A 13,129-nucleotide genomic window follows, 5' to 3' on the forward strand; every position below is an offset into this window, starting at 1 on the left:
AAACTTTATATAATTGTATTTGATTGCTTATACATGTATTATACATACATACGAGGCTATCAAAATTATTACAATGTTTTCGTATTTAGTTAGCTTTGAATCGATAGCTTATATTTATGTGTAGTGAACTTTCCGGATACCCAAATTATAGATCCCGATTCAAGAATGCTGCAAACTGAAATGTCGCGAATAACTTCATAACAAAGCCAGAGGATTTATCACAACGTAATGGTAAAAATAAATAAATTGAGGAACGCTACTGTGGTGTTGAATATTTTTTTAATCCCAGATTTCTGCTCTTGATCCATTCACTGAAAAAAAAAGCTTACATCCGCACAGCCAATATTGTCAAGCACGTGAGCCGGGTCAACATGCAACGGAGCTGCGGGACTTCCTGGTGGTCCGGCCGGGCCAGGCCGGTTACCTGTTTGTCCCAGTGGCCTAGACGCAACAGCGGCAACGTAGCGAACGCAGCATCTCTCACTTTCGGTTTCGATGCGGCCGCCGCCTAATTAAACCGGTGACCTCTGCGATGGCAGCGACCAGCTCCAAGGCCCTGGGAATGCCTGGCCAGACGGCTCAATGTCAAGGCCGAGGACGCTGACACGGTGCACTTGCACCACGCCGTGCTCCCGCCCACCTCCTACTACACCTACTCCTACTCCTACCGTAAGCGCCGCTCTACTTCCAAGCTCAAAGTTGCTCTATTCAAACTTCGCCTCAGGTGACAGAACCTGGTGACGTCCATGCAAGTGTTTCAGGCTTATAATATGAGGGTTGGATGCGAAGAAAAAGCTGCGCCTGGGGCAAAGCCGGAATTTGGGCCTTCCCCCCCCCCTCACCCCACCAATAAAAAATAGTACTGATAAATGTTTTGTTTTATATATAAATGAGATAAACATATAATTATCGTTAATTGTTGTATGGATAAAATTAAATTGTTATGAAAAAATAAACCGAATTTGAGTATGAAGCTTCTGATGAACATGTCTGTACTAGGGATTCTGAAGTCTCGGGTTTTTTCGATTCCCGGGACTCGAGACTTTGATTATTTTTCGTATAATCATGACAAAAAATTATGTTAAAAAACTAACTTATTATTATTAACTTTAATTTATTTATTATTATTAACTTATATTATTTGTGTTATAGGTACGATAGGTGAAAATTTATTGAAACAATTTAAAAACACTTTATTCGATATTTATTTAAATTTAATTTATTACAATTTTTTTAATCAAAATATTTATATCAATATTAAGTTAAAACCTTTACTTTTGTAAAGAAAAATATGTTTTTAAAAACACTAAGGCGTTTAATGATGAATCACATAGCCTGTTCCTGGTTTTTGTGGCAAATATTCCAGATGTAGAAAAAACTCTCTCGCTTTCTGTAGATGTTGGCTTAATTGTAAGCAATGATTTGAATAAAAACTCTAGATTCGGAGTTCGCTTGATAGTTGAATCTAATATCTGAAACTCCTTTTTAAAGTTGATTTTTTTATTTCTAGTCGTTGAAATATTTTGGTGGTTCGTGCGACAAAGTTGTGTTGATTTCAAATATTTTTTTAAAAGAAAATTAACAATAATTTTGGAAGTTAATAAAGTGGCATCTCGACGACTTAGAGCTTCAACTGCCAGTTTTATAGGAGTGAGTACTTCACAAATATTTTCCAATACGTGAATGTTCGATTCATTTCAAATTTGGCCGATGCCAAGATCAATTAATGATTTTCTAATGCAATTTCGTAACTTTCAAAATCTCGAGATCATGGGTAATAAGGAATTCCACCTTGTCTTCATATCGAGACATAAATTAAGCTCGACATCAAATTCGCTCATTACATATTTTTGTAAAATTGCACTTCGGAAAGTCTCGAGTCCCGGGTTATTAATTTTTAAATTCCCGGGACTCGAGACAGCAAAAAAACTTTGAATTCTCGGGAATAAATTCCCGTGTTGTCTCGACACAGAATCCCAAGTCTGTACAGAAATATGACAAAACAATTTAGATTTATGTAAATAAATAATCAAAGGTATAAAATTTACTTCATTGATGCAAAGGCCCTCTTATTACGACTTCAATAAAAATGTAATACAGCATATTTATCACCAGGAACCGCAAAACAACTATTTATTTCTTATATTAACTGAATCATATTTTTTTAATTTTGATAGCCGCCTATAAAAAAAACTTTTCTTGCCTACAGGGGAGAAATAATATAATTCTGTCTATATCTAATGATTGTTATACTTAGTTTTCAATCAAAAGCATAGCTTATGGAGAAAACGAAGTTAATAGTAATCCACATTCAAACAATATATTTGATTTTGCCAGGAATCACATGGCATTATTTGTAAACTATGTTTAAAAAAAATAAAAAACCATGTCCAGTTGTGGTCTTTTTTTTCGGAATAGTTAAAGCCTAAACGCAAATTTTTCTCATACTTAGATAGCCCAAGAATATAAGCTATCACAGTAAAGCTTCCGACCCGGGTAGAACCGGAACTGCGCGTTTAAAAATGAGCGGATATCCGTTATTTTAATTTCTCCATATGAAACATATATCTCACACAATTTTCAAGATGTGAAATGTTGCAAAACCCATTTGGAGATTAAGTGAGTAGTGAGATTGGTGTATCGAAATAGGACAGAAGATCCGTATTTAACAAAATATAGATGGCATACTCGGGGGACGGTAATACACAAAAAACGGCATTTAAATCTAATGTTATTATTTACCGTCAATGATTTATGATCCTTGATCGCTTCTAAATTAATAATTTAATTTTTCTGGTAATATGGGAGTTAAGTTATTGAAGAAATATAAATATAGACTGCAATATACGGAAATATATCGAATTAAATATGACACATATACGAAAAAATAAGAGAAGCTGACACGCAAACAACTATTGTTTATTTAAGCCCAAACCAGGGTAGCATATGGCCCGTAATAGGCATTTATATATATATATTTTAAAATATTAAAATAAAATAAAAAGAAGTAAAGCATTATATTCACTAATAAAAAAAAATGAATTTCTAAAAAAAATCAAATCCATTTATCGACCATGAATTTATTAAAAATTGTCTTGAAAGCTTGGCAGAGATAGTTTGTTCTAAGAATCTGTATCTAAACACCATCTACAAACCGATAAATTTTAACGGAATTTACAAAGAACGTTTGGGTTTATTTCTAATCTTTACACGACGTTTACATTTTGCCGGAATTACCTGCAAAAACAGATAATACATTTACACCGTTAACAAGAAAAAAAAACGATAATGTAGTTTTTCAATGATAATAAATAAAAATAGTATAGTAATCCGAGGGATCTGCTCTCCAAAATATTACTTCATTATTACATTTTAATAAGCTTTAAAATAAAAGTGGAATTTAATTTAGTACCTAGATTGGTTAAATAAATTGTATTTTGTCAGACTTATAATTTAATATTTTCAGAGTACGTAATTTTATTAAATTATAATCTGCTAATGTATTACTTTTTTATATTAACTATTTAAAAAAATATCCTTAATATTAAAAAATCCTGTTATTTTACTATTTATTTAATATATTATAATAATAAATAATTTCTAGTGCAAACTTGTTTTAATAAGTAATAAAATATTTTTACATTGTACTCATTGAAAATATGAATAATTTGGTTTGTTATCAGTGATAACACATTCACTCTATATATAGTTCAGATAATACACTGGACCTTCTGTTTTATTTTCATATTTGCCACAATAAAATCAATTTTGTATTACCTCTTTTTTTGTCTTACATTGTTCTTTTTATTATTAATTTTTGGATAAAATTGATTTTAGAACTAAGAAGATTTAGTAAATTCTATCTAAGAGGCTGGATTAAAACGTTAAGTAACGTCAGAAAGTGAGTCGGTTGCTTTATCTAGCAAATTCTACGGTTTAATATTTTTCTAAATACTGGCATCTTCTGGTCAGAACTATTAATAACATTTAGAAATATAATAGATATGAATTTTAGCTAAATACCAATAATAACAATGATGCTGATTATTTTATTAATATTATCATTTTATTAATATATTATACTATATTTGTACTACACTGATACTAAAAATACTACATTACTAGTATATAAAACTATAATTTATAAATATAATAAAAAATAATATAATATAATAATTTAATATAAAATATAGTATAAATAATATACGCAATAATATTGTTTACCTACATTAATATATAAATAGCATTTGCGTAAAAAGGGTGTTAGTTGTGAAATGACAGTCATCCTAAACGTAACATAATTTCCGATTCTCTCCATAATTTATTTAGAATATATACCAAGGCTTCTAACCGTTAACCGTAAACCGAAAAAAACATTTTTTATTTCTGAACGAAAACAAAAAATAATTCGAAGCCCTGATTTATATAATAAAAATATATTAAATACCTAACCCTTCGTTTCATGGTAATGCAAATTTGCAATTAATTCTAAACAGTAGTGATATTTCAATATGGTTTCATAAATTCCTGGTTTTCATTATGTTGCATATTTGCAACATACGGTTTTTACTGAAATAACTAAGTACTAATAAGTACATAGAATAATACTTCAACTTTAATATTTTTTTTTAAATTAATATGAAGTGAAGTATTAAATACGGGACTTCAAAAAATCAGGTTGCTTATTAACGTTAAAAATACGTATGTATGTCTTCATATATATTTTATATTTTCAATAAATGAGTTACTTAAGTATAATAAACAAATAAACATATCTCTATAGCAAGAATGAGGTTGAAAAATCTGCTGCTATAAATATGTCATTATTTATTTATTATGTTTGTTATATGCTGATTTTCATATAAATATATACTAGATTAGAACATATATTAACTATTCTATTTGTTTGAATTTTAAATTGAAATACTCATTAAATACATGTATTAATTTAAATTTTACTATTATAGATATTTTTTCACACTAGTACCCGGTGCTAATAGTGAATTTAATGTGAATACGTGAGCAATCAGAACGTGTGTGAATAATGTATAACTGCTCTCTCGGCCTTCTATGAGGCGCTATATTGTGCATTCATGTGCTTAACATGATCAGGGCCGCTAAGAGCGAACCTGAGAAAACAATGATTCCGGGCCCCTTGACAAAAATTACATTTTAAATATTTTTTAGCATCTTAATGTATTTTTTGAATCAATAATAATAGGTACAAGTTAACCCTTTCTATGATATAAATAAATATAAAAATTAGCCACCGTTGCGACATATTTTCTTAAATCATATTTTATGCGAAATATTTTAATTATGCATTTAAAATTATTAAAAAATTTAATCATAATATTTATCTGATAGTCGTGTTTTATTTGTTGCTCAGTGTTGCCATATAGTGAGTTTCCAGTTCAGATCAAAAGCAATAAAATCCAACGCTCGATTATCAAGATTCCCCTTCTCAGAAGTCAAAAATCCACGTCAAAAGCAATACAATTGTGCCGTCGCCATGGTAATGGATACGCTTAGTAATCTGGCATTCATATTACAACTTTATAATAATATTAAAAATTAATTGAGGAACATATAAATCGAATTTTGCCCGATAGGAGAGCGCAAAAAACAATTATCACTTCCCAGAAGTCAAAAATCCACGTCTAAAGCAATAAAATCGGTCCGGCTATATATAATATAAATTACGAGTGAGAATCGAATAATGCACATCTAAACCGAATTTTGCCCAATAGAAAAGAGAAAAACACAATTAACTCTTCTCAGAAGGCAAAAATTGACGTCAAAAGCAATAAAATCGTGTCGGCTATATATAATATAAATTACGAGTGAGAATCGAACAATGCACATCTAAACCGAATTTTACCAAATAGAAAAGAGAAAAACACAATTAACTCTTCTCAGAAGGGAAAAATCCACGTCAAAAGCAATACAATTGTGCCGTTGCCATGGTAATGGGTACGCTTAGCAATCTAGCATTAATATTACTACTTTATAATAATATTAAAAATTAAATGAGAAACATATAAACCGAACTTTGCCCAATATGAGAGCGCAAAAAACAATTATCCCTTCTCAGAAGTCAAAAATCCACGTCAAAAGCAATAAAATCGTGCCGTCGCCATCGCAGTGGGAACGCTCGTTACCGAGCGCTCCCACTACAACGGCGCCGACACGATTTTATTGCTTTTGACGTGAATTTTTGCCTTCTGAGAAGTGATAATTGTTTTTGCGCTCTCCTATTGACCAAAATTCGGTTTGAATGTATTTTGATCAGCCCTCTTTTATTAGAAGTATATAATAATATGAGTAGGGATAGCTATCGTATTTTTAAAACAGTGCAATATCGAAATGCAGACAAACTATGGTGCAATATGTGAAATGCGATGTCTGTATGTACTTATTCTTCCGCTTATTTCCCCCGAAAGATGACTTGGCTTAGTTTGTATATTGGACTTGACCTATTTAAAGTTCTAAATCTATAATTAGTTTTAAAGCTCTCAATAGATAAGGTTTGGGTTTGAACAGCAGATGGACGTTTCGCAACTGGCAAATTGAGTTTCATCGACATGCGAAGTCATATGTATTAATATTGTAATAATTAAAATCTATTTTTTTTAATTAATAATGTTTTATTTTTATTTCCTAAAAATCATATATTTCTATTTCCGTTTTATATCGAAACTCCGACCATTATCATAGAATGAAAGGTGAAGGGCGCTTGGAACGCCCTTGGCTTTTGCCCTAATAGAAATGCATTGATACGGCACTGTGTACTATTTATATCGTAAACAAGAGCTTTCATAATTGTTTGTACATATAAACTCATGTAAATACTTAATCGATTCAATGAATTGACTCTTATTTTAGAATGGCTCGAAACAACCCGCAGTAAGTTTCTTAGACAATTGAAACTTTGCGGCGTTTTATCTGGAAGTTCATATAAAAAAATCATTGGTGTTTCTTAATCAAATTTAATCAAGAGAAGAAATTTATTGATTTCGAAAGAAGTTGAAGGAAAGAGGAAGAAAAACAAAAGGGTCAGAATATCATGATAGACGGAGAGAAAAGTATCGCAAAAAATATTAAATATTAATAGACAGATTTTTAAAGAATCTCAGAACGTGTGACGAAGACATATGTAGATGCATCTCTGAATGTGAAATAAGCTAAAAGAGCCGCATATGTCGCGAAAGCGGCATATTTTTAACAGCACGATAAATCAGTTGTGTAATTCGATGACTAACACCTGAAAGACATGGGTTCGAATACATTAAGAATCCTAGTATATTTTAATTGTTTATTACTTATTATAATATTATTAATTTTGATCGATAAACACAGATTAAGTTTACGAGTGCATACCGATCTAATTAATTAAAATTTAAGTAGACCGTGTATATGTATATACATAAGTATAACAACTGGATTTAATGCAGCAAAATAAATAATTTTTTTGTAAAGGTATATTTTCATTAGTAAAATCCAAATATATTTTCACCAGTAGATATATATTTCTACTAGTGAAAATATAATTTAACTGATATGTTACTCAATTTTACAGTTGCGAAACGTCCATTTTCTGTTCAAACCCAAACCTATTCTAATGAAAGTTCTACAATAATTATAGTTTTAAAACTTTTAATAGGGCAAGTCCAAAATACAAAGTAAGTCAAATAATCTCTTAGGGGAAAATAAGCGGATGAATAAGTACAGACAGACACACATCTCACATATTGCTCCATAGTGTATCTGCATTTTCATTTTTATACTATTTTTATAAAAATATGATAGCGTTCCTTAACAATGTTACTATGGACTTCTAATATAAAAAGGCTGATCAAAGTATATTCAAACCGAATTTTGACCAATAGAAGAGCGCAAAAAACAATTATCCCTTCTCAGAAGTCAAAAATCCACGTCAAAAGCAATAAAATCGTGCCGTCACCGTCGCAGTGGGAACGCTAATTACCGAGCGCCTGTCAGTTTACAACAAAATATTTATTAATAATAATAAAAATAAGCTCAAAATCATATCTGTGCCGTGTAAGTAGTTTGATTTACACCGGAACAATTCCAATGCAGGTGCCTAGCGTTTAAGTCACCGAATCTGCAATATGAATTTTGCAGTGCTCACATCATTACAAGAGTATTCAAATTGCAGTTGATGTTTTCAGCTTTAGTGGTCAAAATGTATATGGTTCGAGTCACACAATTTGTAGATGTATAGTATAAAAAGGTTATTCAACATTACACCTGTTTACTTTCGCTACTTCCTGCTATTGATAGAATACTTTAAATCTTTGAGGGACTGATTTTATTACGCAACAACACTATGGTTTTTGTAAGGGCAACTCGAATTGCCTAACAAATATATTTTAAATATGGAAAACACAAAAGTGAATGCAACTGATGTTATCAGTGGAATTAGAAAATTAAAAACAAATTTTGTGGAAAGGCTTGATACTGAATTTATATCTCAAGAACTATAATAATAAAATCCTACAACATTTACAAACCAACGTAGTTCTTACATTTAACTATGGGAAAATGATTGTAGCATAATCTTTTACTAAGATAAACAAAAAATAATCGACATTAACTTTCAATCCTCATACACACTAAGGATATATTACACGTTCGCGTTTAAAACATACCTGGTTTATTTGCATTTCTTAAAAACTAACGTATATGTGCACTAAATCGGAAGCAATGATAATGTTTTTGTAATATAAAAGGAAAAACTCACTTTTCGGCGTCGAAGCCCGACGACGGGAATTCAAAATTTGATGATTTCATTACGAAGATTGTTTTATGATTGTTTATCTAGTTTAATGAATGTATTCTTCTAATCAACATACACCTAGTTAATTTGCAATCCGATTTATAATCCGTTAAATGACGAATTAATGAAAATTATTGTCGCGTAGCAAAATTTTATTATTAAATAATGATTATTTAAAACTGTTGTCATGGTACTGTCGGCCATCTTGTTTTATATTTGAATGCTTATTTTTCATTGGTCGAAACAACAGAAAGCATTACCGGTGCCTCGGAAAACAACGAAGCAAATTTAATTTAAATTTTTATTATTATAATTAAATATATTTCTTTTGTTCACGTGTATATTATACACCGTTCATACAAAGTGATACGATTTAAAGAGTAGAGGATTGAACGGAGAATGTTTTATTTAAGGTTATGGGCGTCCGGAAGCAGAAGCGGAAGCGGTTTAGAACAATTATATATAATATATCAAAGAAAATAATATTTCATTTCTAAATCTTGTCTACATTATAGAATATATTTTTAGCCTGCCAAGCACATCTGCACCTGTTGAAAGGATATTCATAATGAATAACATATGGTCTGAAGAATCAGCAGTAAAAGCTTTATTGCGCTTAATATGTAGCGAATTTTCAACGCGATTAAAATTAACAAGGAATTTTTAATGATTGTTCAAGCAAATGATACATATTTTTAGCATATCATTTATTTATTGAAAGACCTCTCAATGTTTATTGCGTTAAATATATACCAAAAAATATTTTTGAATGAAAGAAATAGAATAAAAGTGGCAGCCATATTTGGACGAGTTCCTCTAATTTATCAAGTTTAATTCGGTCGAATATTTCCAATATACCTATATATAATATATACTACAACCATAAAATATAATGTATATTATAAATATAGTGTTCCAGTGTTGATTCTGAGATACCTCCTCCACCATAATGTGGTTCGATGAAAAAATGATGCGAAGCATTGTTGTTGCCATGTATATTATGCGTGCGTTTGTGTGGGAGAATCATCTTATTGCATCGGTGCATCCACCAAAGTGGATGAGATGGCCGAGAGTGAGAGTGGTTGTGGATGTTGGTGTGATTTTATGTTTGGGTGTGTTGGTATATTACACTGATTGCAGTGTCAGTTTAGCCCGGAGCGGGACCGCTTCGGTCCCCGAGCAGATGGATTCAACTTTTGTTAGGGTACAATTTAGGGACCCGTCCCACACGGCAAGTGTATTTTTCAGGTGCTAAAAAACATAAATATAAAATATTAATATAGGTTTATATATTCCTACAGGTGAATTTCGTATAAAAATAAATATTAATTTATCAAAAAAATAAAAAATACACATTGATGACAAAAAGTTTTTAAGCATATATTTCATATTATTTTATTATATTTTTATAATCTATTTTATTAAAACTGTTCAAAAAAAGTTCAAAATGAGCGATAAAGTAGTAGTAACGGTTCCACGACAAAAAATCCAACGATATTATAGCCACAAACAAAATATTTAAAATGATTTTTTTTACTAAAAATAATGACTCGAGAGGTGACGAAAATTTGCATATTGACCTTTTGCAGATTACTAAATATAGGTAAGCCAATCAAACGAAATCTGATCCCAAAGTACAAAGTTCATCGCGAAAGTGTCAAACGTCATTTTTATACAAAAAACATATCCACGGCTACAATATTATGGATTAGAGTGCCACTCGAACGAAACTCAATATATGTATCTTCTAATAAGTCGGAATTGAAAAATATATTATAATTGTAATTTAAATCATTACACCCAAAAGTTTTCTTAGATTTTCCTAATCCTATAGCAAGGCTCATTTTTTATAGAACTAAAAATATGAATACAAACTTAAATATTACATTCATAAGTTTAAATAAAACTGTGTTTAAAATCCATACAATCAATCATGACGTGTGAAAATGATATTGTTGTATTTTATAAAATAAGGCAGATACAAAAATATTATACAATTTTTTTCGCATATTTATAGACATCAGTGTAAAAAACAAATATAACTATAAATTAAGCGAAGCAAATTTTTTTTTTTGCTACTATTTTTGTATTTATTAATTTATAACTTTTATAACGTCAGAATTAATGTATTTTTGACACATTCACGTCTGGAAGCTAATAATAAAATAATAATTTTAATAAAATCAGCACACCCGTATTGAGTTTTCCTAGATTTACCCAATCTAATGGATGGGCTAGTTCGTTTTTATAGTATTAAAAATATTTTTATGAGCTAAAGTGTAACATACACAAGTCTAAATAATAAATACTACTGTAGTAGTATGTTTAAACAATTCATACAATCATTCATGACGAGTGAAAATGATATTGATGTATTTTATAAAATAAGGCAGAAACAAAAATAATGTACAATTTAATTATTTTTTCGCATATTTATAGACATCAGTGTAAAAATAAATATTAATATACAATTAGCGAAACAAATTTTTTTTTTAATTTTGTTATTTATTATAACATTGTTTATTAATTTATAACTTTTATAAAGTCAGAATTAATGTAATTTTGACACATTCACGCCTGGAAGATAAAAATAAGAGAATAATTTTATTAAAATCAGCACATCCGTATTGAGTTTTCCTAGATTTACCCAATCTAATGGATGGGCTAGTTCGTTTTTTATAGTATTAAAAATATTTTTATAAACTAAAGTGTCACATACATAAGTCTAAATAATAAATACTGCAAAAAATACTAAAAAAAAACAAATATTACTATATTTTTAGCGATGCAACATTTTTTTTGCTACTATTTTTGTTTATTATAACAGTGTTTATTAATTTATAACTTTTATAAGGTTGGAATTAATGTATGTTTGATAGATTCGCGTCTTAGAGATAAAAACAAAATAATAATTTTAATAAAATCAACACACCCGTATTGAGTTTTCCTAGATTTACCCAATCTAATGGATTGGCTAGTTCGTTTTTTATAGTATTATAAATATTTTTATATACTTAAGTGGCACATACATAAGCCCAAATAATAAATACTGCTGTATTAGTATGTTTAAAAAGTCTATACAATCAAACATGACGTGCCAAAATGATATTGTTGTATTTTATAAAATATGATAGAAACTAAAATAATATATAATTAGATTATTTATCGCATATTTATAGACATCAGTGTAAAAAACAAATATTACTACATATTTAGCGATTTAAAAAAAATATATCTTGCTATTATTTTGGTGTGTATTATAAGTGTTAATTATTTTATTACTTTTATAAAGACTGAATTAATGTTTGTTTGACACATTCACGTCTGGAAGTTAATGATAAAATATTAATTTCAATAAAATCTACACATTTATATTAAGTTTTCCTAGATTTACCTAATCTAGAGGATTACCTAGTTCGTATTTTGTAGTATTAAAAATATATTTATAAACTAAAGTGTCACATATATAAGTCTAAATAATAAATACTGCTGTAGTTGTATGATTAAAAAGTCCATACAATCAAACACAACGTGCGAAAATGATATTGTTGTATTTTATAAAATAAGGCAGAAACAAAAATAATGTACAATTTAATTATTTTTTCGCATATTTATAGACATGAGTGTAAAAAACAAATATTACTATATTTTTAGCGATGCAACATTTTTTTTGCTACTATTTTTATGTTTATTATAACAGTGTTTATTAATTTATAACTTTTATAAGGTTGGAATTAATGTATGTTTGATAGATTCGCGTCTTAGAGATAAAAACAAAATAATAATTTTAATAAAATCAACACACCCGTATTGAGTTTTCCTAGATTTACCCAATCTAATGGATTGGCTAGTTCGTTTTTTATAGTATTATAAATATTTTTATATACTTAAGTGGCACATACATAAGCCCAAATAATAAATACTGCTGTATTAGTATGTTTAAAAAGTCTATACAATCAAACATGACGTGCCAAAATGATATTGTTGTATTTTATAAAATATGATAGAAACTAAAATAATATATAATTAGATTATTTATCGCATATTTATAGACATCAGTGTAAAAAACAAATATTACTATATATTTAGCGATTTAAAAAAAATATATCTTGCTATTATTTTGGTGTGTATTATAAGTGTTAATTATTTTATTACTTTTATAAAGACTGAATTAATGTTTGTTTGACACATTCACGTCTGGAAGTTAATGATAAAATATTAATTTTAATAAAATCTACACATTTATATTAAGTTTTCCTAGATTTACCTAATCTAGAGGATTACCTAGTTCGTATTTTGTAGTATTAAAAATTATTTATAAACTTAAGT

General features: G+C 29.0%; 1 protein-coding gene across 1 annotated transcript in view; it reads left to right on the top strand.

Annotated features, from left to right (window-relative positions):
* The first annotated feature begins 582 nt into the window (after nt 1-582).
* LOC148234535 (uncharacterized) overlaps nt 583-13,129 on the top strand; it is a 76,319-nt gene continuing 63,772 nt past the window's right edge. Inside the window, exon 1 of the mRNA XM_088188407.1 lies at nt 583-724. Within this exon, the coding sequence (XP_088044533.1) occupies nt 583-724 (142 nt within the window). The remainder of the gene's footprint in view (nt 725-13,129) is intronic.

Source organism: Plectrocnemia conspersa, unplaced genomic scaffold (assembly GCF_051122295.1).
Source record: "Plectrocnemia conspersa isolate PC_06_02 unplaced genomic scaffold, ASM5112229v1 ptg000006l, whole genome shotgun sequence".
NCBI classification, from domain to species: domain Eukaryota; kingdom Metazoa; phylum Arthropoda; class Insecta; order Trichoptera; family Polycentropodidae; genus Plectrocnemia; species Plectrocnemia conspersa.